Here is a 25,758-nt window from a genome sequence, read left to right as displayed (position 1 = left end):
ATGAGAACCAGTTATAAACTTTTATTTTTACAATTGTGTAGAAATCTCAGAAAGCAACAGCATATTCTAAAACTGCCATTTTCGCTCTTGGTTGACTGTCGGTTAGACTCAAGCGCCTCTCATCGAGCTGTAGTTTACTGCTCAACAAAGGCGTGGGAATCGAGTTACAGTTTAGAACCTTGTGAAAAAGTCCTACCAGGTTATAAGGGTATCACCTTATCTCGCGATACGCTGGGTCTCACTCCATTATCGTCTATTGTGAGAGTTTTTCTGTTCTCGCGCGACGTTTGAACTTTCCCACGCCTGTTGTTGTGGCGTCTGCCCTCCGTCAGTCGCTCCCCCCTGTTCTCACCCCTTTTTCCCCGTCACACCTCCCCCTCTTTCTCTCCCTCTGCCTATTCCTTCAGTCTAGTTCCGTTGTCCCGTTGGCTTTTTGTAGGGGGTAGAGGGTGGGATCTCGCGATTGTTGGACTTTTTTGGAGACTGTGGAAGATGGCGCCCGTTGTGACGGGGTAAGTGTTAAAATTCTAAGCAAAATGAAGGAAGAAAAGTAAAAAAGTTTAGTTTAAATGCTTGAAGAGATCGTTAGTACTTTGTAGTATTTATACAGTAAGATTTGAGTTGATGTTGTTACGGACGCTTTCCAAATTTGTCCTACACATATTGCTACTTTTGTATTAATGTTGGGCCACTAGTTCGGCAACGAATCTCAACCCTTCTCCACAATATTACTCAGTTAGGTTACCTAATAATTGTACATGACTGAAATAATATATTTAACTGTATCTCTTTGTTATATTAGATAATTATCATTATTGGCTTGGGAATTATCCGCCCGAGATTTGTTGTGGAACAAAGTGTCGTAAATGTTATCGTGCTTGTCCTGGGAAAAGAAACAAAGCTTATAGACACGTACTTTAATTATGTTCCACTTCTCTGCATTACCACCTGCTTCAGAAACTACTCTGCTTCTTTTACTATAAAATATGTTTTCTTACATAACTGATTATTGTTAATTTAAGGGTAAATAATGACAGTAGAGCTGCAGTATGATGCTTAATAAGAAAAAAAACCTGTGTGTTGAAAGTAAGTGGTGGCATATTCAATACAGGAAGGTTTTTGTTTTGTTTACTTCCTCTGCAGGAAGTTTGGCGAGCGACCTCAACCACAACGTCTGACAAGGTAACACCTCCAAACAATCATTTCCCAGTCAAAAGAAAGAACAATACTTCAGTAATTGTTTGTTTTGTGTTCTGGAAATTCTTGAATGTTTTTGAGAAGAATGGTGACACAACTGAGGCCATCTTATAACTAGCAATATAGTAGTTCAACGTCTTAGTTGGTCAGATGATTGTTGGAAACGTGGTTTTGTGGTTTCCCCACAGAGAGGCTATGAGGAACTACCTAAAGGAGAGAGGTGACCAAACTGTACTCATACTGCACGCGAAAGTCGCTCAGAAGTCTTATGGCAATGAGAAAAGGTGTGTAGGTTGCGTGTGTTCATCAGAGAGCGTGAGAAAAAAACCCTACATAGTAAAACGCATGTGTAGGCATGCTGTGTTCAAGCCAGTTTCTTCATGTGTGCTTCATGTGACCCACCCCACACACAGGTTTTTCTGCCCGCCTCCGTGTGTGTATTTGATGGGTTGCGGCTGGAAGAAGAAGAGGGAGGAGATGGAGAAAGATGGCTGCTCAGACCAGGAGGCCCAGCCCTGCGCATTTATCGGCATCGGCAACAGCGAACAAGAAATGCAGCAGCTCAATCTGGAGGGGAAGGTATCACGCGCGCACACACATGCACACCACCGCATATATACTAGAAGAAATCTGAATTATCAAGGGCTTCCGGCAGTGTCTGTCTACTTTCTGTCATTCAATGGAATGTATTGTTAGCTACAATCACACACCTAGTCGTGTTGTATTCACACAAATGCACCTGATGATGTCATCCTCACTCAAACTTTCTGTCGTCATCTTTCTGTTAGATTCGTACGCACTAGCACGCACCAACGCTCTATATCTCTCTCGCCAACAGAATTTCTGTACAGCCAAGACCCTGTACATCAGTGACTCAGACAAGAGAAAGCACTTCATGCTGTCAGTCAGGATGCTGTACGGCAACAGCAGCAACATTGGAATGTTCCTGAGCAAGAGAATCAAGGTCATCTCCAAACCTTCCAAAAAGAAACAGTCTCTGAAGAATGCTGACCGTGAGTGTCAACACGCACCCACAATCCATGTTGAAAAGAACATGTACAATAGCCATCTTAGGGCTGGTGTTTGTGTGTGTTAGCAGGATGGAGCAGTATTGTGGTTATTCTGCTGGCTGCTGTGGTTTCCTTTATACCTAGATCAAGGGAACGGTGCAATGTTTTTCTCATTTTGACGCGTCACTGTCTCTCTCTCTTGACCCTCTCCCTCACTCTGCAGTGTGTATAGCGTCGGGGACCAAGGTGGCATTGTTTAACCGCTTACGTTCTCAGACGGTCAGCACGCGCTACCTCCACGTAGAAGGAGGCAACTTCCACGCCAGCTCTCAGCAGTGGGGAGCCTTCCACATCCACCTCTGTGAGTTCCACTTTACAAACCCTTTCACTCTGGGAATTACACTCAACTAGCCCTAACAGTTTTGCATCCCCCTCCTGAGTTTCATGTTCGTCAAAGTTGTGCAAATGGAGGAATATTGGACCAGAAAAACATCTGCCATGTTATATTATCTCTTTGCCACAATTAATTTTTCTTTCTCTCCGTTATTTCTTTCTCTCCCTGCCCTCTCCCTCTCCCTCTCTATCTCTCTCCCTCCAGTGGATGATGAGGAGTCTGAAGGGGAGGAGTTTGCAGTGAGGGACGGCTACATCCACTATGGCCAGACAGTCAAACTGGTGTGCTCTGTGACTGGCATGGCCCTGCCCAGACTGGTGAGAACACTTCTGTGTGTGTGTGTGAAAGCAGACAAAGCTAAAGCCTACTCTCATGTTTCTGTAAGGTAAAATAACTTGAGTGACCTTGTGTGTGTGTGTGGGTTCAGGTGATCCGTAAGGTGGACAAGCAGACCGCTCTGATGGATGCAGACGACCCAGTTTCCCAGCTCCACAAGTGTGCCTTCTACCTGAAGGACACAGAGAGGATGTACCTCTGCCTTTCCCAGGAGAGGATCATCCAGTTCCAGGTATGCACACACATATACACACACATATACACACACGCACACATATACACACACACATACATAGGGATACATACATACATACATACATACATACATACATACATACATACATACATACATACATACATACATACACACACACACATAGGGAGTCGGATGGCTGAGCGGTGAGGGAGTTGGGCTAGTAATCAGAAGGTTGCTGGATCGATTCCCCGCCGTGCCAAATGACGTTGTGTCCTTGGGCAAGGCACTTCATCCAACTTGCCTCGGGGGGAATGTCCCTGTACTTACTGTAAGTCGCTCTGGATAAGAGCGTCTGCTAAATGACTAAATGTAAATGTAAATACACACACACATATACACACACACACATCTTACGCATGTACGCACACACACACACACACACACACATCTTACGCTTGTACGCACCCACCCGCATGCACACACAGCACATCTGCGCAGGCACACACAACCACACGTGCGCATGCACACACTCACACACGCATAGAAATACACCAACACAAAAATACAGAGATAATCTCTGTGTCGATCAGTGAGCTACTAGCAGTGATGATGTTGACTGAAGTTTTGACCTCATTACTGTGTAAACACTGCTGCAGTCCCATTGTTATCTGTCCGGCCCAAGCCATCTGTTGTTAGACTTCACTGGTCGGTGAGTCATTTTGATATGGACATGCACATCACTCCTCCCCCCCTTCCAGGCCACACCTTGCCCCAAAGAGACCAATAAGGAGATGATCAACGATGGTGCTTCCTGGACCATCATCAGCACGGACAAGGCAGAGTACACCTTCTACGAAGGCATGGGCCCGGTGCCCAACCCAGTCACCCCAGTCCCTGTGGTGGAGAGTCTGCAGGTAGCTCTCTCACACACTCGCACACACACACGCACACACTTGCACACACACATTGATGCTGTCTGTTGGTTCCATAGCTGAATGGAGGAGGGGATGTGGCCATGTTGGAGCTGACAGGACACAACTTCATCCCCGAACTACGAGTGTGGTTTGGAGATGTGGAGGCCGACACCATGTACAGGTCTGTGGGGTCTCGGGTCAATGAGCTTAGATGAGACTGTCCCGTGTCTCTCAAATCATCTCCGTTTTTTTCCCTCCTCCGGGTTTCTATCTAATTGTCTCTCTCTCCTCTGTTTGTGTGTGTGTGTCCAGGTGTGGGGAGAGCGTGCTGTGTGTGGTCCCAGACATCTCGGCCTTCAGGGAGGGCTGGCGCTGGGTCCGCCAGCCCGTCCAGGTGCCCGTCACGCTGGTGCGCAACGACGGCATCATCTACTCCACCGCCCTCACCTTCACCTACACCCCCGAGCCGGGGCCGCGGCCCCACTGCAGCGCGGCCGGCGCCATCCTCAGAGCCCACAGCACCTCCTCCTCCTCGCCCACGTCGTCTTCCTCCCCCTCGTCCTCGTCCTCGCTGGGGGGCATGGGGGACGGACAGGGGGGCTATGCCACCAGCGGCTCCACCAGCAGCATGTCGTCTGCCTCGGTGATGTCGGTGTCCTCGTAACGGAGTGTGTGTGCGTGCATGTGGAGGCTTATGGACCTGTATGGGACTATGTACTTGATGACCATTTGAAGGAGCACTTGAGCTGAGAAGAAGGATGAAAAGACATGAGACTTTGAAACATCTTTCTGGTGCCTCTGGTGCCCACGTGTGGCCGTTATTGGAAATGAGCGATGTGTCGGACTTGACTCTTAAGGGATTTCGCTTACATTTCTTTCATCAACCACCTCACTTTGACAAAAGCCTGTTTTGTAAAAGGAACTTTTTTTTATACTACGGTCGCCTGTGAACGACTTTCACCACACACCTTTTCTATTGAGGATGTTCCAACATGAGGGCTTGAAGATGTACTGCTTGTGTGCAAGGGAAACCTGTGTGGGGAAAAAACATTATTATGGTAACAGTTTCTATGGACCAAGGAATATTATTATATTATTATTGTATTCTTATGATATTTTATAAGCTTTAGCTGAGGTACAATTTCACTTTTTTTGTATTATAACTTTATAGTAATTGAAGTACACTTTTGTTACCAAATAGTTTTGATTTATTTGTTTTCTTCTCGCGTTTGAGACATTTCTGTCTTTAAGGAGGGTAGGAAGGTAATGTGTGCATCTTAAGTTGTCTAAACTGGTTTCCCTCTCCTTGTCTCCTCCAGTTTTACAGACATACAAGAGTAGTGAGGAATGAGAGCAAACTCACACTTCCACTACACTGCCAGTACTTCCTGTTTCTTCCGGTCAGGTGAAGGTGAAAGCAAACTGTTAACTTGGGCTGTCACTAACAACTGTTCTGGTAGTCCAAGATTTGTTCATTCACTCAGATAAGAAAATAACAATAATACAAATTGAGAAAATATTGCCTTACAAAATTATACCACTGGTAATGCAAGAGCTGTAATATTACTGCATAATCATGTAACTAACATGTAATTAAAGATTTTTTATCTTACAATTATAAAGAGGACCTTCACAGTGCAATGGACTATTCACGGCCAGTGTGGAGGGTTGAAAGTATATATTTTTTTTTAAATCAAATAATTAGCACAATACTCAAATACCATAATAGTTGATGGTAACAGCCCTAGAAACACCCTTAGCCTATTGAGACACCTCAAAGGGGTGTTTATTTGCATAGCTGCCTTAGTCGTTTCTGGCCAATCGCTTCTCTCTATCATAATTTTTTACAACAGTCATTTTTTTGTTGTTGAAAGTGTATATGCGGTTATGATGTTGTTTTCTACACTATCAGTGTATGTGGGAGACCTTCAGAAAGGAAGGCCTGTATTTTCTAATCAATTTTTCCTTTTTTTATATAAGTGAATGCCCAAATCCAAACATATTCCTCTAATCTCTCCAACACCCCCTTGCCACTAAGATGTTCTGATTGGTGGAGGCAGGTTGGATCTACTCCCACCCTGGCCCCTGATAGGTCATGAGGAGTTCTGTCTTTCTGCTTGGCACCCAACCTTTTAACATCTCCTAAAGCAGGGAGTAAGGGGCTAATGGTCAGTTTTGGACCAGGGCCTAATTCTTTCACAGAGAGCTTTAAAACACCAAGTCTGCCTTTAGCCTTCTATAGAACCCCCAGTCTTTGTCTAATGTCTGATGATGTGTTTGCATTAGGAGGGTCAAAATAACTAAAGTCACTAAATTAGCTGTACCTGTGTCTTGTTAAGCTAACGCTAATGTGCAGTGCAAGTTACTGCACTTGGGCTAAAAGCTATGAGATATGGGTGACGAGCAAAAGCTATGGGGTCTTTTGAATCATGTTGTCTTAAAACCACTACCTACGAGAAAGAGAAGAGGCCTCTCTTCCCTCTGCTAGCTCCTTCCTCTTGCTGTCTACTGAGTAGTTAACGCACAATAACCCCTTGATAGAACTGGCTTAATGAACAAAGTCTTCAGTCTGTATTTTGAAAAAGAGGGATCATTTTGTTCTTGTTAGCATTCACAGCATAAAAAGGATATACAGTGTGTACAATGTCACATGTCGTTTTGAAACGAATAGGTTCCAACCCAGCGATGTGTCTGCTTGGTAGTGTGGTCCTGGACCTCAACATGATGGTGAGGTTGTCACCAGCTTCAGCCATCCATGGTGGGGCTCTCTCTCTCTGCCATCTCTCTTCTGCTCACTGTCTTCTTGTTTGACTGACAATAAAGCCTTCACACTGTGAATCTCACAAGCACCAGGACAGGATATAAGAACTAAATCAAATCAAATTTATTTGTATAGCCCTTTTTACACGCAAGCATGTCACAGAGGGCTTCACATGTGCCCATAGAACTGCCCCTCAACCAACCTAAACCCTCAAGGAAGACAAGGAAAAACTCCCAGAAAAACTCCCACCGGGAGAAAAAATGGAAGAAACCTTGGGAGGAGCAATTCAGAGAGGGATCCCCTCCTCCAGAGACGGTTGGTAAGAGAGAGGAGCAGAACACAAGCTAAACATAGTCATACAGTGTCAATGGGTTTTGAAACACCAAAATCCATTGTTCGGCTTTATAGACGTTGGATGGGACCGGGAAACTCGCTGTTGGCCGTCATGGAGACTGGATTCCGGGTGACGACCTGGTTCAGCGTTGGCAGACCGACGACCAAGCAGGTCCTGACAGCTCAAACCCCCCACACCACAGGGAATGTGTGGGGGGGGACAGAGAGGAGAGCAGGGATTAGAGAATGCCAGGAGCAGCTATACTCTTAAAATGCCAAAGTAATATTTCTTATTTTAACTTTGTCGTCATGCTGGCAGCTTTTTGTTGGAGTCAGAGAGAGAATCATTTAATTCCAGTAAGAACTCAATGATGGGTAATTCAGTGGACATGTTTTGTATATCATTTTTTTCTAATTTCTCTTTCTCTCCTTTCATGTCTTTTCTTTTGAGTGTCATTCTAAAGGTGAGTCTCAGTATTCGCAAGAGAAAGGTCAAGTAATAAAAAAGCAGAAGTTTGCCCCTCTGTTTATGGATCTCTGTGTGTTTCTTGTGATCAGTCTATCTGCTTATAACAGCTTCCAAAACCACTTCATATAAACACCACAAAATACACACACAGACACACTCCTTACAAACAGTGGCAACCTACTCCTTTCAGATCACACAGACACACACACTTCGTCTGGCACAGTGATTGACACCTGTCACCTGTGCATGTTCTTCAGAATAGAGGTCAGCCCTACCTTTATTTATAGACTCCTCTGAGGGGCTCAGGGACGAAAGATGACACTGTGTTTCTGTTACCATGAAAGTGTGTGTGGGAGTGTGTGTGTGTCTGTGTGTGTGTGTGTGTGTGTGTGTGTGTGTGTGTGTGTGTAAGAGAGAGCAAGAGTGTGTTAAGCCTCTCTTTGGTCTATGTTTGAGAGGTAGATCCTTGTCTAATCTGGAGTCTGGACAGGCTGTGCAGATGAGTGTGTGTGTGGAATGTGGCCTCGTAAAACTCTTTCTAACTGACTGCATCACCTAGCAGGCCTGATATAGATGTTATTAGAGAAGGTCTATCAACAGCTGCAGAATACTAACCCCATCCCGATTCTGCTCAGATCCGCGAACACGCGTAAAAGTCGTTGGATTCTTGGAGTTGGTGACTGTCTCTCATGCGGATCTGACCTGGATATGTAGACGTCGCGTATCGTGTTCTAAAGTGTTTGTGCAAGCTGTTGGGACAACTGTTGTTCATGCTCAGTATGTGAGTGTGTCGGTTCCGCGCATACGCGTCACAGCTTTACGCAACTGCGCTATACTGCCCCGCAGTCTGGACGGGAAGAAGAGTTAACAGGGAGAGATGTATGGAAAAGTACGGAAAGTTTACGTCTTTATAAAGAAAAACTAAGAAAGGCGCAGGGGAACCCAATAGCACAAGGAAATATCGACAAAGCACGTTTACACTACTCAGACGACGACATGCATTTCTTAAAACCCGTTGGATGTCTTGGTTCCTCTTGAAAGATGTTGGACTTCTGCGCACAAGTTTAATGTTGATGCTACTGGAGCTTAGGTAGAAACGAGTAATTGGACACGAGATTTTTGGGGGTTGGTCCACATCTGGGGGTTGCAGACACCAAAAATTGCCATATGAAGTATTTTTGGAATTATATGATGGACAATATTTTCAGAATAGCCAACTGTTTTGGCCAATAAGTCTGATGAAGTTATCTGGTTGCGTGACAGCTTGCTGGATGACATTAGTCCTAACAAGCTCAGGAGTTTATAACATTGGCGTTTTACAAATGGCACTAGTTTTCATTTCCTAATCGTAATACTTGGTTTCTCAACGGAATCATTAGCGTCATCTTGCCTCATTGGTGCCGTTAATAGACACCGATCGCATGACACTGTTGCGCACGGCGTTGCACTCGCTGAAGAGGAGTTTGTTTGTGTACATCTGTTTGGTGGATCTTCTGCGGCAGCCTTGGGGCCAACAGATCTAGAAAGCCCCAGCCATGATGCCCACATCCAAGGCTCAGCTCTTTCTCCTCCGCTTAGTGCTCTTTGTAGGCGCGCACACCATTGCAAGCGTTTACAGTGATAACCACTACCGATTCCCCTACCCCGATGAAGAAGCAATGTTTGACTCTGAAGGTAAGTCGCCTCGCCGTCAACAAAAAGTGCCAAGTAACAAATCACTGGCAAGGGTTCATCGAGGTCTCTTGGGGACATAAACAAATGGTTGTACCGCAACCAGGATTTTCTTTTGTCATATTTATTTTCATGTTTAGAATATATCGTGTGCTGGCGAGCTAAAAGACTACAGATCCAGCAGAGGGCAGGGGAGACTCTAGTGGCCACTTTCCATGTGACGAGATCCGTTTGGGGGTATTTAAATGAAATGACAGAATCCAAGGGATGGACACTTGTAGGCCTATCTGTCAGAAAGGATTCTAAGGGAATCATCTCAGATGAGCCTTATGTTCAGAATACACAGCCCACTTCAGATGTACACCCAGACCTGTGCGTATTGCCGAGGTCGGCTTTGGAGATGACTTTCGACCTGTGTGTGAGGCCATAAAGCTGAGGTGCATGAACTTAAGAGAAAGGCTAGTTTGTACACTGACTACAAGCTTAGTTTATACACTGACTGTGAACTCGCCTAGAGCATTCCCAATACTGGTTGGCTGGCTGACTGGCCGGCCGGCTGACTTACTGACACACTGACAAACTGTTTGCTAGCCGACTAACTGATGCTTTGTGCGTGTGTAGACCCGTGTGTGGTGGTAACTCCTCCCTGTATGAGCGAGTCTGACCGCTACAGTCTTGAAGCCTTAAGGAACATCCACAGGGAGATGGACGACGACAAGGACGGAGGGATCGAGGTGGAGGAGAGTGTGGAGGTATGGGAGGTATCCCCCTTTTCTCATATCATTTTTTGTCTGCTGTGGTCGGTCAACACGCGCACGTATACTGTTTATGGAAGGTTCCAGGTTCATTGAAAGCAGCAGGCATGCTTGTGCGATGTTTGTGTGTGTGGGTCATGCGTGTGGGTCTGGTGCAGCCAGTATCTTTTCAACAGGAGAGTGGGTAGCTCCAGTACATGTGGGAGTAGTAGAGGTGCTGGATCAAGAACTACTGAATGTCGGGACGTTCCAGAATGTGGTTACGGCTACAGTATCCCGGGGCTCAGGTTGCTGTTACCATAGATACTAGGGGGGAGGAGTCCACCCATCTGAAAAGTGGCCCTGAATTCCAATAGCCATCACATGAAGACTCTGGTTACAGCCAAGGATGGATTCCAAGACAGTCGACACACATACTCACGCATACACATACACACTATTTCTTTTAAATACATTTCAGTCATATTAATTGACTACCTTGATACAATGGACTCTCATAAACTCAAGGAACAAATGGACTACAACTCTATTCTGCTCCACCTAAAACCCCTAAGTATTTGAACATTGAAACACCCAATTTGATTTTCAAAGACAGCAGTGGGACTTGTCTAGTCATAACACTTGACCCAAGACTTTGAAAGTTCACAGAACCCCACCCCCATTCCACTTCCCTCACTCCCTCTTTCCTTTTTCCTTTCTCTCTCCTTCCTTCTGCAGTTCATTATAGAGGACATGAAACAACAGCAGACCAATAAACACAATAACCTCCACAGGGAGGATCAGCACATCACTGTAGAGGAGCTGTGGAGATGCTGGAAGTCCTCAGAAGGTACTGTGTATGTGTGTTTGTACATATCTAAACAGTATTTACAGTATGTGAATCTCTTTCCAACTTCCCATTTTCTTCCCCTACCCCTTCCCGCTCTCTCTCCATCCCTCCTCTTCCTCCCACTCACCCTCTTCCACAGTGCATAACTGGACTCAAGACGATGTTCTCAGCTGGCTCAGGGACTTTGTGGAGCTGCCTCAGTACCAGAAGAACTTCAAAGAGTTCAGAGTTGACGGGAACACCCTCCCCAGGTCAGAACAACCAATAATCAACCTCGGAGAAGCATTCTGTTAGAACTGCATTCAATCAGATTCAGAGTAGTAAACATTTGTTTACACCCAAACCCTCAAGTCCCATGATCCAACCAGTGTGGGTGTTGTTGCTGTGTGTGCAGGATTGCAGCAAATGAGCCATCATTCCTGAGCGGTCAGCTGAAGATCTTTGACCAGAGAGACAAACAGAAACTCAATATCAAAGCTCTGGACGTTGTGCTGTTTGGACCAATTACACGTACGAGCACACAAACACCCAAACCATTATCATTAACATTACCATCACCATTTAACATTGTACTCTGGCCTCTCCACTGGCCCCCTCACATTTTCCAGGGCCACCCCATAACTGGCTGAAGGACCTGCTGCTGATGGTGTCAGTGATGATGGGAGTGGGTGGCTGCTGGTTTTCCCGGGTCCAGAACAAATCCAGCAAGATACACATCTCCAGAATGATGAGAGACCTGGAGAGTCTGCAGAGTGCTGAGCTCAACCTCAGCGAACTGCAGGAACAGTGAGTACACAGTGTGTGTGTGTGTGTGTGTGTCCCCGTGTGTGTGAGGCTAATAGGTCTGCCTCCTCCCCAGATTGGAGCGGGCCCAGGAGGAGAAGAGGAATGTGGCGGAGGAAAAGCAGAACCTGGAGGAGAAGATGAGAGATGAGATCATGGGGGCGCAAGAGGAGGCGCACCGCCTCTATGAGCTGAGAGAGGGCGCTGTCAGCGAACTAAGCCGCCTGAGATATGCAGAAGAAGAGCTAGAACAGGTAGGCTCATGGACTCTGCAGCTGTCTCTTTCTGCATTTAACGGTAGCCACATACTTAGTTGGCTCGTCGGCTCTTCTATTCAAATTTTTTTTGATTCAACTATGTATTCAGAGTCTCAACCAATTACAAAGCCCTGTTTTGCGTGCCAAAATGCCAATGTTTGTGTGTGTCAAGGTGCGGGGAGCATTGAAGAGGGCAGAGAAGGACATGCTGGCCAGTTGGACAATTCCTGAGGCCCTACAGCTGTGGCTGCAGCTCACCCATGAGGTGGAGGTCCAGTACTACAATGTCAAGAAGCACAGAGCAGAGCTCCAGCTGGCCATTGCTAAGGAGGAGGTAGGGAGGAAGGGAGGTAGGGAGGGAGGGAGGGGGGGAAAGACAAATGTGGATGGACAGATGGATGGTAGAATAGATGTCCTGTCTGTATTCAGAATACATTTGCATGCGTGTCTCCGTCCAGGCAGAAAAGATCAAAAAGAAGAGGAGTTCAGTTCTAGGGACTCTTCATGTTGCTCACAGCTCCTGTCTGGACCAGGTGGACCAAAAGATAATGGAGGCTAAGTGAGACACAAACATGAGCACAAACACAGATGAGCAAACACACACACACACAGTCTTCTGTCAGATTGAGTGTATGAATCCCATACATAACTCACACCCTTTTGCTGTGTCCTCCCTTCAGGAACTCCTTGTCAGATGTGACGGCCTGTCTTCGAGAACGGCTGGTCCGCTGGCAGCACATCGAGCGTCTGTGTGGCTTCACCATCATAAGGAACACTGGCCTGGCCAGCCTCACTGCTACACTCTATGTCGATGCCAACTTGGTTATGTCCCGGGTGCCTGTGCAGAACTACTCCTGCCATAGCTCTGTGGAGGACCTGCCGGAAGACTCTTCACCCATCCAACCTCAGATACCTGGTACGGAACTGGTGGTGGTGGGGACGATGGTGATGGTAGTGGTTGTTGTGCTGCAGATGATGATGATGATGGTGGTGGTGGTGGTGATGAGGCATGTTCATATTATAATTTAGTATTTGGACACGCACTTTAATTGATGAATATAAAGCGAAAAAATGTTTTGCCATTGAGAGACTTAACCCCTCCCCACTTCAGTTCCTCCAATCAAACGCTCCCCTGGGAGCCTCGGCTCCACTGTGTGTCGGTCTCGTCGCCCTGGCCTCATTGCCCAGACTTCCTCCATGATGTCCTCCGACCCTGACCTACTACTGGCCAGTCATGCCCCGCTCCCCTGCTTTGAGGAGGAGGAGGAGGCCACTAAACTGATAAGGTGTCAGCTGAGACAGTACGTCATTGGCTGGTAACTCCAGTCCTTAGGCTTGTATTGTTTGATTGGATACTCACTGTTGTGTTACACTGAAATGGAATGTCTAACTTTCTCTTTTTCTCCTTCATTTTTCAATTTTTCTTCTTTCTCTTTCTCACATCTGATCTCTTTCTCTTCACTCCTTCCCGGTCTTTCACCCTGGGTTTCCACTACTTTGTTTCTCTTGATCCTTTATTTCTCTCTCTCTCCTCCCTTCTCTCTGGCCGTCTTCTATCCCTCTTTTTTTATAGAGAGCCTCAGGAAATGCTCACAGATGCCAACCTCATGACTTTGCCCCCTGTTGGCAGGATTTTCCCGAGTGCCACTGTTGATTCCGCCCCTTGCAAGATCTACCATGACGAGGCAGATATGTTTGATGACGCCCCTGTGAGGAAGACCTCCAGAGAGGAACCGGAACCTTCAGTGGAACCTCCCATCTGCATGTCCCCCAGAGAGGAGGTTGGAGCCGCCGTCGGAAAGACGCAGAGAGACAAGATGGACGCCACAGCAGACACAGCCTCACTGAGGATGTCCAAGGACAAGTGGGAGCCCTCCGTAGACATCCTTTCCAAGAAGACCTTTAGAGATGCATTTGAGGTTTCTATGGACTCCACCAACAGAAAGATGCTCAGAGAAGAACGAGAATCTTCTACCAAGATGGGGAGCAGGAAGTTCTCAAGGGAGTCCATGGGGGGATCCATGGACAGCTGGTTGCAGCAGGAGGAGTGTTTATTGAATGGCACCTTCAGAAGGATTTCCAGAGAATCTATGGGGGTGTCCATGGACACAGGTTTTAGGAAGTTAATAAGGGACAAAGATGGGTCTTCAGATTCTTCCATGAGAGTAATGGCCAAGGAAAAAATGGTGGACCCAATCAGCATCCCGGTTAGAAAGACTTCCAGGGAGGAACTTGAGTTCTCAACTGAATCACTTTCAAGGAAAATGCCTCCAAGGGACAAGATGGAAATTCTCATAGACACGTCTTCTCGTTTGTTGTCCAGAGAGATGCCAGACTTCTCTATGGACTCCTCTGCTGCTAGGAAGATCTCTAGAGATGAACTTGACATGCCTGCAACCCTCAGTCGGAGGAGGATTCCCAGAGACATGATTGACATCTCTGTAGACACGTCTCCTGGGAAGATCTCCAGGGACAGGGTGGACGTTGTCCTGGAAATGCCCAAACGGAGGATATCAAGGGAGGAGTTTGTGGTTCAGGAGTCCGGCTCCTCGCCTGGGCGGATGGCACAGCCTGACCTTACCTTAAACTCTGTGTCATCATGGAATACACCCTCCGAACCTTTGAGCCGGCTTGTATATGACGGGATCCTGGAGAAATGCGTTTCCACGCCAACCACTACAACCCCAACCGGCGCAGATGAGCTTACTGCCACGGCACCAATGTTGACCGACAGCCTGAAAGCAGGAGAGGAAGACCTGAGAGCACTAGGTGTGGCTGCCACCCCTCACAACCCTCAACCCTCAGGGAGGGGGGAGAAGCCTAAGGACAAGGAGAAGAGTAAGAAGACGTCCAAACTGAAAAATCTGTTCAAGAAGAAGAAGGATTCTGCCTCTGACCGGCCACCACAAGGAGGCCTTCAGAAACTCTGACACTTTACCATCTCTTTCAAACACTTTCTTTAAACAGGAAGTGTCCTGAGGGTTGGAACCTCCTTTGTTAGGGGAGACTTGCAGGAAAGAAAAACTCTTAGAAAGGATGACAACATCTCAAGTTTTTTTTCCCCCCTTTAACATTTGTTTTCAGGACGTCTTTTCCAGACACTGGCTGTGTTTGTTGGGACTCTCTCTCTTTGCCTGATTGCTTTTAGGTTACTTTTCAGTATTTTTTTTTATATAATACAATTTTATATAATATTGATTAATTGTCGTCTTTGTGAAGAAGTCTTAAGCAGAAGGATGATAGGTGGTATTTTGAGCTTTCAGCTTGTGTTTTGCTACACTTTGTTTACATTAAGTAGACTGAACATTCTCCTGTTCAAATCTGTTTAGGTTTTTCTGTGTAATGCCACACAGCAGAGTTTGGAAGTGAAGTTTTAAGTATTTTGGGTTTCACTACATTTGACTTTTTTCTGAGATGTATAATGAGTGTTATTAAAAGCTTCACCAATCTTTACCAAAAGGAGATTCTTAAAAGTATGTCATTTGAATGGATGCAAAAAAGATTAACTTAATTTGTATTAACATTAATTAATGAACAGTTTCTTTGTAACTATTTGTTTATTTTTGATGGAAAGTCATCGCTGTTGTTTTTGTTTGTTTAATTGTTAAGGGACAACATTGGTAACCTTAGGCAGTTTCTTTTAAATCTGATTGACATTGAATTGATAAATAATTTGATAATAATTTTTAAATGTGTTTGTTCTGATATGTAGTGACGTTTTTTGTTTTCGGACAAACTGGTTTCTCTCGAAGGTCCTGGAAGGAAAAGGAAATGCACTGTTTTATTTATTGAAATGGGAGTCAGTTAATCATGTATTGTGACTTGTTGACCTATTGTTGGATTCATATTGAAATAAATGTTGATAGATTTACCCGCAGTGTGGATTTGTTATTCTTCTTGTTTTCCTGTCCTCAGAATTGTATGATAAAATAACAGAAGTGTGGTGTTGCAGCACAGGCGATAAGTAGCAGCCTGATAGGAAGACAAAGAGAGATTTAACCACAACCGTGCAGTTAACCACAACCTATCAAATCTGAGGTACCACATTCTTCCTTTTCCTGACTAGGAAGGTGTTATACACCTTAAACTTACTCTGGTTACTCATATTAGTCCCCTCAGTGTACAGTAAGAATCATTTGATGCTGGGATATACAGAACAGACAATAGAGGGGGGTGCATTTCATGGCAGGCTTGTATTCCTTCTTGCCAGGAAAAGTACCCCCTGCTAACTTTGACTAGTAAAGTGTTACACGCCTTAAACTTACTCTGGTTACTCATACTAGTCCCCTCAGTGTACAATAAGAATAATTTGATGCTGGGATATACAGATTAAACCCAACTGTAGAATATCAGTAAGCAATTGTTGTTCTATCTATCTGTTCAGTACTGTAAATATGGTACACCCCAAAGAGCTGGGAAATATTTGTAACAATAGAAAAGAAATCTAAAGAACTATACTGAAAAGTATTTTCCGTATGATACAATATTTTAAGCTGCTTAAGGTGCTGTTTGGAATACAAAAACTAAATTGTACCTGAATGGTCTGTGTCTTCATGAAGGTTAGTTGCTTTATAATGTTCTTAAAAACATGTTTTATTTCAAACAATTAACCATGAGGTAACTGTTTTATCTTTCATTCAAAGTCTCTCTTTGTCGCAACTTTTTTCCGTTCAAAAGGTTCCACGATAAGTGTAGAGAACAGTCTAATTAAAACAGGATTAGACCAAAAGGTCATTGTGGAGGGGACTCTTTATGAGCCAGGATGCAGGACCTGGGTTCAACGCCCAGGATGTCGCCCAGGACGTGGCCCAGACAGTGTGACACGGACGATGGTATGAGCGGATGGTATGAGCGGAGAGGAGAAGGAGGGAAAGAGAATGAAAGAGAGAGATGGAGAGCAGACAGGATCACAGATGTGACATCAGGGAGACAAAGGAGAGGCGTCGGGGGTTAAAGGGTCCAGACATCCCATCTCAGCCTGTTTGGGTCACCTGTCTATTAAAAGGTGCGTATTTCTCCACACACACAGAAGAACAGACAGCTTAAATGGCCTACAAGAGAGGGGGCTTTAATTTCAAATTAAGTGAAAGTTTTCAGACATGCAACAGTTAAACAATTACAGTAATCAAGGCAACAAAAGGTCAATCTTGCATTCATATGAAGGAATTTGTATCATATATAAAAAACATGTACAAGTGCAAACTTAGAAAGTTTGTTTAAAAGGCTTTGATGATACAGGACAGAACGTTGATCAGAGACCTGGAACCCAGGAAATGCAGCCACAGAAACAGCCTGAATTGCTGCAGCAACTAAGTTGTCTGCCATACCAGAATATTTCCTGTGACAGTTTCTATGCAGTTAACAGAAACTGTTGTGATTTTTGTGTGCGTCTCTGTCACCAAAGCCACACAAACTCATCTGGCTGGCACAGAAGAAAATCACCTCAAATGTAATTAAGTCAAATTGATCAAAGTCAACAAATTGAAAGAAGAGGATGAGAGGTGCTTTGGGTCTTCCCTGAAAAGGCAAAAAAAACAGCAATGTTTTGTCTAATTTGCTGTGGATAGTCTTGACTGGCCTGCACATGTCCCTGCCCTAAACACCGTCAAACACAATCGGGATCAATTCTAATACTGGAAACCAGGTCTAATCCCTAATGCTATTGTGGCTAAATGGAAAAAAATGACTGAAAATTGTCATTCTTTACTGTTTCAGCAGGATTTCCTATGTGGTTGCAGTTGTCTGTTGAAGATATTTATGAAACATAATATTGAAAAGATATGTATTAGTGTATTGTTTTTGACATTGATAGTTTCTTAGACAACCTCTTAACGTGGTTAAAATCAGTTTGAACATCTTCCACCATTATCAAAAGCTGTTGGGGTTTCTCTGTTAGCAATTCAAGCCTCCACCCTCGAGTTCTAGAATAGAAGTGGTTAGATTGTTTCAACCTAATGTCAGTCTTTTAAAATAAGGTCTTGGTTCAAATAGAAAACAGATTAAGTTCTCCGGGTTTTCCCTGCCCCCATTGTTTTCTGTTTGTCTGCCTGGGTGCCTGTTGGGTCTTAGTATGGGCTTTCTCTCTCCCTTCACTCCTGCGTCTCGTTCCAATCACTTAGCTGTTGTCCATTGTGATCTTCCTGCCGTGTATATATGTCTGCTCCCTTTGTCAGTCTTGATAAACATCTCAGTGATGGTTTCCTAGAGTATTCCCCTCGTGTTCTTGAGTAAAAAAAAATACTTTTTTAAAATGTTGCCTTCCTGCTTCTTCCTGCTCTTCAGTTCACATCCTACTATCTATCACACGCAACACTTTATTTCTAAACAACAGAATTAAGATCACAACGTGTTTAAAATACATTCACAATAAATGTTATACAAACAAAACTAAAGTATTTCCAGTCATCAGTAAAAGTACAAATGGTTGCCTAGCAAAGTAATCTAGATTAATTCATTTGAATACTGTATCCACAAATGGGTCAACTTGTTTTGGCCCAAAACATCTCTGATTAAACTTCAGAAAAACTGAAAACCCTTTGGAAAACAATCAGTCATCCTCCAGCACACGTGTTGGATGCTGCTAGTACATTGTGCTCACTGACTCACTCCACTAGTTTTGACAGCCGAGTAGATAATGACATCAGAAGTCCTCGTCCTCCTTGTCGTCTGTGGTCTCCTCGGTCCCTGGCGAATGTCCAGGGCACTATAACACAGGTCTCCTTCCTCCTTGGGGTCACAAGGTCATTCAGTACACAACCTTGATCGTGTCTCATGACTTGGGAGTGTGAAACCTTCTATTGATCTGCCTTGACTATGACTGCGTTTAACGAATCTGCAACCCCAAAGAAAGTTGGGTAAGTGTTTTACCTGTACTCTGCTCTCTCCCCTCCTGGAGTCCGGCGTGAGATGTCCTCGAGGTTCCTTTGATGCTGTTGACAACCACTCAGCCTTAGTGTGAATGTGAACTTCACTTAAAAAGTATAGCTGTTGCAGGGTGTTTTGTGTTCAGCCAAGCAGTCAATATGACCTCTAAATGTTAAGAGGAAGTGAGAGAACAGAAAGATAGACACTGAACAGGAGTGCGGGAATCGCGAGAGAAGGAGTTTACCGATTGTCCTGCAACAGAAGTAGTAGACCATTGTGGAGGAGAGGATGGAGGAGAGGAGAGCACAGGCAGGACATAGAGTGAGCAGCAGGATCCAGTACAGATTCCGCTCTGGGTCAGGAGGGTTGACCGGTTCTGAAAGACCTGGCTTTGGAACTGACACTTGAATGAAACAGAGAACATACACGTTACACAGACACATTTCCTTCAGTTCTCAATCAAATACCTCATTTAGTGAGGTCTTGTGTGTCACAATGTGGAGAAAATGGCGATAGATGTTCTTACCAAAAGAAAGACTGATAGTGACATTTCCATAGCGATAGATTTTCTTCTCTGCGATCTTTTCTATATCCTCCACCGTCTTCTCCTCAGTTCCACAGTAGTAGAGACCCAGGTCAGACTCAGTCACATTCACAATCAGGATATCAAAGCTTTCATTAGACTGGTTCCACACCAGCGTGAAACCTGGGAAGGGGTTCAGAAGTTTCTCATTTCGTAGATTGTATCCAGTTTTTCTGGCATTATAGGACGTTGACAGGACCAGAGTAGGCTGGTTCCTATGAAAGCATGTCCTGTACCACACAATGTACACCCCAGTTCGTGCTCTGCAGTCACAGTGGAGAGTAACGTTGTCTTCTGGTTGGACTCTCAGCTCCACCTCCACTCCAGAGACACTCCTGTTTCTAGAGGAAAAGGAATCTGGAGAAGGTCTAGTGAGACATTATCTATAGTTTCTCACAATGATATCATACGAGATGAACATACAAACACAAATACCTTTCGACTAAACAATATGTGCGTGACTAGATGCTCCTCACTCTCAGATCATCTGAGTCATGACTGGACAAACAAGCTACCAAGATCGAGAAACTGGACCAAAGTTAACCTACAGAAGAGTGCAGTGACAGCGACAAACACACACAGCCTGTCCATCTCCAGGTCCGATGCTGACTGACTGAGAAGCAGTTCTATAATGCCTATTTCCGGTACGAGGGGCCCGTCTACAATACCATTAAAGGACATAATGTGCAGCACATTGGTTAGCTGCGATGGAAAGTTGTTATCTTGCTTCTTTGAACCCAGGTTCTGTGGCATTGAGTTGGGGCAACACAGATGTCTACAAGTTTTTGTAGCCATGCCCGGGGAAAATTTGCTGTTAGGTGATAACATCTCCCCACTAACCTCACTGTAGCCTTAAAGCAGTATCAGCATATACAGCTCAGGCTTCTGTTTGAAGGTGGGACTTCTGCAGACACCACCCAAGGTTTCACCAACACTTCACGTGTGCTATTTGCAGTGTGTGCGTGTGTGTCTTGTGGCTGCCATGTGAGGTGATGTTTTGCCTCCAAATCTTAATGAATGTTTGCACTCCTATGTTTGCAATGGCAGGTTGGAGTTCCAAACATATTACCAGCATCTTCTGAAGCAACATACCTGAAGAAAGAGAGAGTGGGAGAGAGAGTGAGTGCGTGTGTGTGTTCGAAATGTTGTTTCTGTGTGCGTTTGTGCAAATGGTTGTGTTTACATACCTGCATTTGAAACCATTGCATGTGTACGGATGTGCAGTACGTGTTTGTGTGCTGCTTTGAGTGTGTGACTGCGTGTATGTGTGTGTCGGCGTGCGCCGACGCTCTGTACCAGACGTGTGCAGCTCCCCAATGACATGGTCAAGGTCACTGCTCTCCTGCTCCTCTTTCTGCTCCCAGGGTTTGGCTGCTTCCACGCTGCCCTTTCCAAACTCACCACTAGAGGGCAGCAAGGTTGTTTGCTCAGCTGTGTGTACCCGTACTGCATGAACACAATGCTTATCAGCAACGAACAACCAACTGTTTTCTGTTCCATATCTAGTGTACAGAAATCAAATCCAATGGATTTTGATCAAAGTAATGTTATTTGTTGTATTGTTACATTGTATACATTGATATAAGAAAAATCGGTCCATCTCTTGTCGGTGGTTGTAGGACCATGGTTGAAGAGGGGTTTTTACTTTGGGACAATTGGAAGTTTATGCAGCTTTCGCAGTGTTCTAACCTCATGTTCTCTCCAGGGCATGAGACTGCTGTATGAGACCTCATCTTTCAGTTGAAAATGCACGGACATACACACACAAACACACACACACACAGACACACACATTCACAGGCACTCACACACACACACACACACACAGATTCCCCTCATACAGAGCCAAAACTGGGGTCACAGCCGTTCATGGTGAACAAGAGCCAAAGAGCTGGAAAGGAGAGGGTAGAGAGATGAAGGGGGGGAGGAGAGGGGAGGATGGGAGAATAGAGGATAGGAGAGGAGAGGAAAGGGGAGGAGAAGGGAGGCCTTTTATCTTTCTATGAAACACTTATCTCCCATTCTTTCCACATCCATTCCCTTCTTCCCTTCCTTCACTCCCTCTCTTCCCTCTCTCTTCCTTTTCTGTTGTTTACATCGGTGTAAACCTCTGTTTCCCTTCATCCATTAGCCTTATTAATCTCATTAATCACTGGAGTGTTAGTACTCGTTAGCATCCTTGTTAGCCATGCTGGCTCCCAATGAAGACTGCCATTCAAGAAATTATCTAAGAGGTTAGCCATGGCACTGGCGCTAGTGGTGTCATCAGATTTACTACACGGACAGGACACATGATGGACAAATTATCTACAAACAAACACACACACAAACACACACACACACACACAGTGGGGCAGGTGAAATGAAGTGAATGGGCGACAGGGGGGAGGAAGTTAAATGAAGGAGAGAAGAGAAGCTGCCTCTAATCTGTTGTGATTGTATCCTTGCTCTGGCCTGTCAGCTGCCAGATGGTACAGAGCACACACACACACACACATACACACATACACACGCACACACACACACGCACACACATGAAAGCAAACACACACTTGCACGTACACATGCAGGGAGACAAACCAGCCTGCATGCACCCACAAACAGACACACACACAAGCATGCACACTTTGAATCAAAAGTCCATGCACAAAAAAACACAAATTATTCACACACATTTATGCACAAGCACACACAAACACTCTCACACACATATACAGACATACACACTATACATATACAGACATACACACTATACATATACAGACATACACACTATACATATACAGACATACACACTATACAAATTACATCTGAAAAGAGAAGTCTAAGACAGGCCCACTACCAGGCTACATTTTTTTAATTAAAAACAAATTGAAAGAGAGAGAGATAGAAAGAAAGGACATAATAAAAAAAGAGTGAAAAGATATTAAATTAGAAAACAAAATTAAAGATGAAACAGAAAGAAAAGAAGGTTGAAAGGGCACAGCATGAGAAAAGACAGAATTTGAATATCTCTCTCTCTCTCTCTCTCTCTCTCTCTCTCTCTCTCTCTCTCTCTCTCTCTCTCTCTCTCTCTCTCTCTATCTCCCTCTGTCTCTCTCTCTCTCTCTCTCTCTCTCTCTCTCTCTCTCTCTCTCTCTCTCTCTCTCTCTCTCTCTCACTCTCTCTCTCCGTCTTTCTTTTCTGTGCTGATTCAACCCGCCGGCAGAGAGTTTGTGTTCAATCATGGTTTCCTCCAAGACGGAAATTAGAATGTTCCCCCTCCTCATCTCTTTACAACTAGTCCTCACACAAACGCACACACACACGCACACACACACACGCACACACACACACACACACACACACACACTCACACACACACACACACACAAGCTCCCTGTCCCTCTCAGCGTGTACCTCTTTCTCTTCCTCTTTTTCTCCAGGCCAGTTTGACATGAATCCTGTTTGATGTGTATTGTTGCACTCTGATAATTGAATTATGATGAGGGTGCCTTGAGTGATTCTCCCAGGTTGTGTGGTACCCTGAAGTCATGATGGTATAGTGAGAGGTGTGTTGGGCCCAATCTTCCCCAGGTTGTGTGGAACCCTGAGGGCATGTTGGGCCCCAGGGACAGTGAAAGGGTTGTTGGACCCCAGTCCTCCCCACACAAATACACACTCACATGTGTGTATGCAGACGCACACATGCACCCACACACATGTGGACACACACACCCCCACACCCAGTGTTAGGGCTAGCCAGTGGACCCGAGAGCACAACACAAGCCAAGACACACAGCTTCGAGGTTCAGGGGGGTTTATTGAGCACGGCAGACAAGACAGACTGGGTGGACAAGGAACCGGGCAGGCAGGAGAACCAGGCAGGCAGGAGAACCAGGCAGGCAGGAGAACCAGGCAGGCATGGTAGAACCAAAGAGAAACAAATAGAGGTTAATACCTCCTCTAAGAGTTTTTCAATTCTAAGTCAAAGCCGTCGAAACAGGACTGACTGTGTCACCATAGCAGATGTTCCGGCGGTGAGTGGATGGAACACCAGGGTTGATATACTGTTGGGTTGATAAAGTGATGGATCGTAGGTGCCGGGTAGGATGGAACACACGGACTGGAATACCCGGAGCCTGGAACCACACAATTAGGGGGGAGACTGGCACAGACTAGGTGGAAGTGGAGGGACAGACACACGTACACACACAGACACACACATTGCTGAGTTTATGTTTGGAGGGGTGGCTGCTCACAGACCAAACAAGCTTCACTGAATATCATATTAGTTTATATTGCTAATGAGACAGATATAGGTTTCCTCCGAAAATCCATACTAGTGTATTCCGTCGGGTCGTGTGTGTGCTTAACATTCATTTCATCAGTGGAATGCTGTAGGACTTTACTCTGTTCTTGTCTAGAGCTCTGCAACTCTTTGTCGAGTCATCCATTAGATTCAGCTTTCCAATATCCCCAACCCTTATAAAGTATTTATGAGAGTGATTCACTTTCTTGGAAGAGAAGGGGCTGGAACACACACTGGAAAATACAAGGCACGCACGTTAACAAGGACTGGAGCAAAAAAGTATTTAACACTAGAATAGAAGAACATTTGATTCCTAAAACAGTCTCTGATCCATGACAAAATGATTATCCAGTCCTAATTAGTGAGGACTTGATACATGAATCTGCTAAAGCCCAAGGCTAAGTACAGTGGGTTAGTACGTCAGAATGATAGGATGGTATTGTAGTAGGATGGTAATGTTGTAAGATGGTGGGATGGTAGTATAGTAGGATGGTGGGATGGTAGGATGGTAGTATAGGATGGTAGTATGCCTGGGTTCGGGGACAGGGTGGGCGGAATATTCGTGACCAACCATCGCATAGTGAAGTACCATAGCACTCGCGACAAGCAGCAGATCCACATTGGACCTCTCATTTTGATGCCAATGTAGACTTGCAAAATCAGGACCAGCACTTGGACAGAAACAATGTAGTCTGTTGTGCTTAAAGTTGGTGCTTGAGTTGCTGGGAAACAGACATGTACAGACGTTTACAGTGACGTTACAAAGTGCTTCTTCAGCTTGTGGAAAAGCATACTGGTTCTTAGAGTTCAACTGCAAACCAGCACTAGCAACAGCCCAGAACCAGAACTACTGAAAGGGGGTAAGAGAGATACTGTAGAGGGGTACAAAGAGAGTGAGAGAGAGACAGGACGGCAGAGAGAGAAAGGGAGCCAGAGAGAAAGGCTTTTGTTGCACCTGGGTATACACACATAATTACCTCATGTTTCTTGAACGCGCTAAGGCGCACATCCATGACCCAAATCATTACGCACTGCTGCCCCCTTTACAGACAGCACGCAACCACACACACACACACACACAAAGGCTACACATGGTTGTCTCCACTCCGTAGGCTCACTGTCAAATGATCCTTTAAAATGCAGACACATACACACATCTTTTGTCGTTGTCTTCTACATCACTTCCAGTCCTATTTTGATTCTTGAGAGGAATCAATGTTTCCCTCTCAGTAGATGTAGGAACTTAAGCGCAGTCCCCTTCGAGTGCCTCTTACTGTGTGTGTGTTGGTTGAGTGGACTATAAAAAGGGGATTCTGTTGTGAGGGGGGATTGGGTTTTCAAAATTCCACTCAGGACGCATCTGTAGAGCAAGGAGTTAGGAGAGTAGCTGTAGACGCGCAGACTACACACACACACACACACACACACACACACACACACACACACTGAAAGGAGTAGCTGAAAGGAGTTTGGTTGGGAGGGTTGTTTTAGGGGGGGGGGGGGGTCGAGAGCTTGAATGGCATTCCTTTACAAAGCAAAACTACACGAGAGCCATGAAACATAGATGAACGGAAAGGCTTCCTCAGGAATCCCGGTGCAAAGGAGGGAGGAAGAGAGGGAATAAGATGAAGACAGGGAGGTACAGAAAGATGGGGAGAGGGAGGGAGGGAGATGGCAAATTACTGTAACAGAGAGACAACCAAGTAGGAATAGTCAGACTTTTTTTATTAATCTGGAGCGTGGTTTCTGCCTGACCCCACTGAGGGCACATCATCTGAGGCTGCTTGGCACCGCACACACTCACACACTCACACACTCACACACTCACACACACTCACACAATCACACACTCACACACTCACACACTCACACACTCAGACGCTGGCATTCACGCACACAAACACACACACCCTCGTACATGTCTACTTACACAAACAGGCACACACACACACGTACACTTACATTTACACAAAGTACACACACAAACGCACACACACGTTTACACACATACACATACACACACACACTTTTACATGTGCTAGGATTGTTTGTGTGTGCCTGTTTATGTGTGAAGACGTGTCTGAGGGTGTGTGTGTGTGTGTGAGCTGGCCTGTG

At 45.2% G+C, this 25,758-nt stretch overlaps 3 protein-coding genes across 6 annotated transcripts; 2 read left to right on the top strand and 1 right to left on the bottom strand.

Moving 5' to 3' along the window:
• The first annotated feature begins 297 nt into the window (after positions 1 to 297).
• Positions 298 to 5,659, top strand: rbpja (recombination signal binding protein for immunoglobulin kappa J region a). The gene is made up of 11 exons (XM_047045033.1): positions 298 to 512; positions 1,144 to 1,182; positions 1,386 to 1,481; positions 1,611 to 1,776; positions 2,036 to 2,210; positions 2,431 to 2,568; positions 2,806 to 2,918; positions 3,029 to 3,169; positions 3,892 to 4,047; positions 4,125 to 4,228; positions 4,360 to 5,659. Exons 1-11 carry the CDS (start codon positions 493 to 495, stop codon positions 4,709 to 4,711), a joined length of 1,500 nt encoding a protein of 499 aa, XP_046900989.1. The 5' UTR covers positions 298 to 492; the 3' UTR covers positions 4,712 to 5,659.
• A 1,839-nt stretch (positions 5,660 to 7,498) lies between these two features.
• Positions 7,499 to 15,744, top strand: stim2a (tromal interaction molecule 2a). Of its 3 annotated transcripts, none has more exons than XM_047045735.1 (12): positions 7,499 to 9,284; positions 9,903 to 10,033; positions 10,754 to 10,865; positions 11,005 to 11,116; positions 11,260 to 11,375; positions 11,474 to 11,651; positions 11,725 to 11,902; positions 12,078 to 12,239; positions 12,364 to 12,464; positions 12,586 to 12,821; positions 13,017 to 13,191; positions 13,479 to 15,744. In XM_047045735.1, the coding sequence occupies exons 1-12, from the start codon at positions 9,146 to 9,148 to the stop codon at positions 14,833 to 14,835; spliced, it is 2,997 nt and encodes a 998-aa protein (XP_046901691.1). In that variant the 5' UTR covers positions 7,499 to 9,145; the 3' UTR covers positions 14,836 to 15,744. The 3 variants fall into 3 exon arrangements, with proteins under 3 accessions (XP_046901691.1, XP_046901692.1, XP_046901689.1); XM_047045736.1 differs by having other exon boundaries at positions 13,017 to 13,206; positions 13,536 to 15,744; XM_047045733.1 differs by having other exon boundaries at positions 13,017 to 13,206.
• Positions 15,745 to 16,976: 1,232 nt separating this feature from the next.
• Positions 16,977 to 19,948, bottom strand: LOC124484371. 2 transcript variants are annotated; one of them, XM_047045268.1, is made up of 6 exons: positions 19,901 to 19,948; positions 19,296 to 19,709; positions 19,014 to 19,172; positions 18,773 to 18,834; positions 18,512 to 18,631; positions 16,977 to 18,127 (listed from the first exon to the last, which is right to left on the bottom strand). In XM_047045268.1, exons 1-6 carry the CDS (start codon positions 19,941 to 19,943, stop codon positions 18,107 to 18,109), a joined length of 819 nt encoding a protein of 272 aa, XP_046901224.1. In that variant the 5' UTR covers positions 19,944 to 19,948; the 3' UTR covers positions 16,977 to 18,106. The 2 variants fall into 2 exon arrangements, with proteins under 2 accessions (XP_046901224.1, XP_046901225.1); XM_047045269.1 differs by having other exon boundaries at positions 16,977 to 18,631.
• Between the last annotated feature and the right edge of the window lie 5,810 nt (positions 19,949 to 25,758).

The sequence above is a fragment of the Hypomesus transpacificus genome, chromosome 22, assembly GCF_021917145.1.
Source record: "Hypomesus transpacificus isolate Combined female chromosome 22, fHypTra1, whole genome shotgun sequence".
NCBI lineage: Eukaryota > Metazoa > Chordata > Actinopteri > Osmeriformes > Osmeridae > Hypomesus > Hypomesus transpacificus.
Note: the sequence above shows the minus strand (reverse complement) of the source record. Positions and strands in the feature narration are given on the sequence as shown.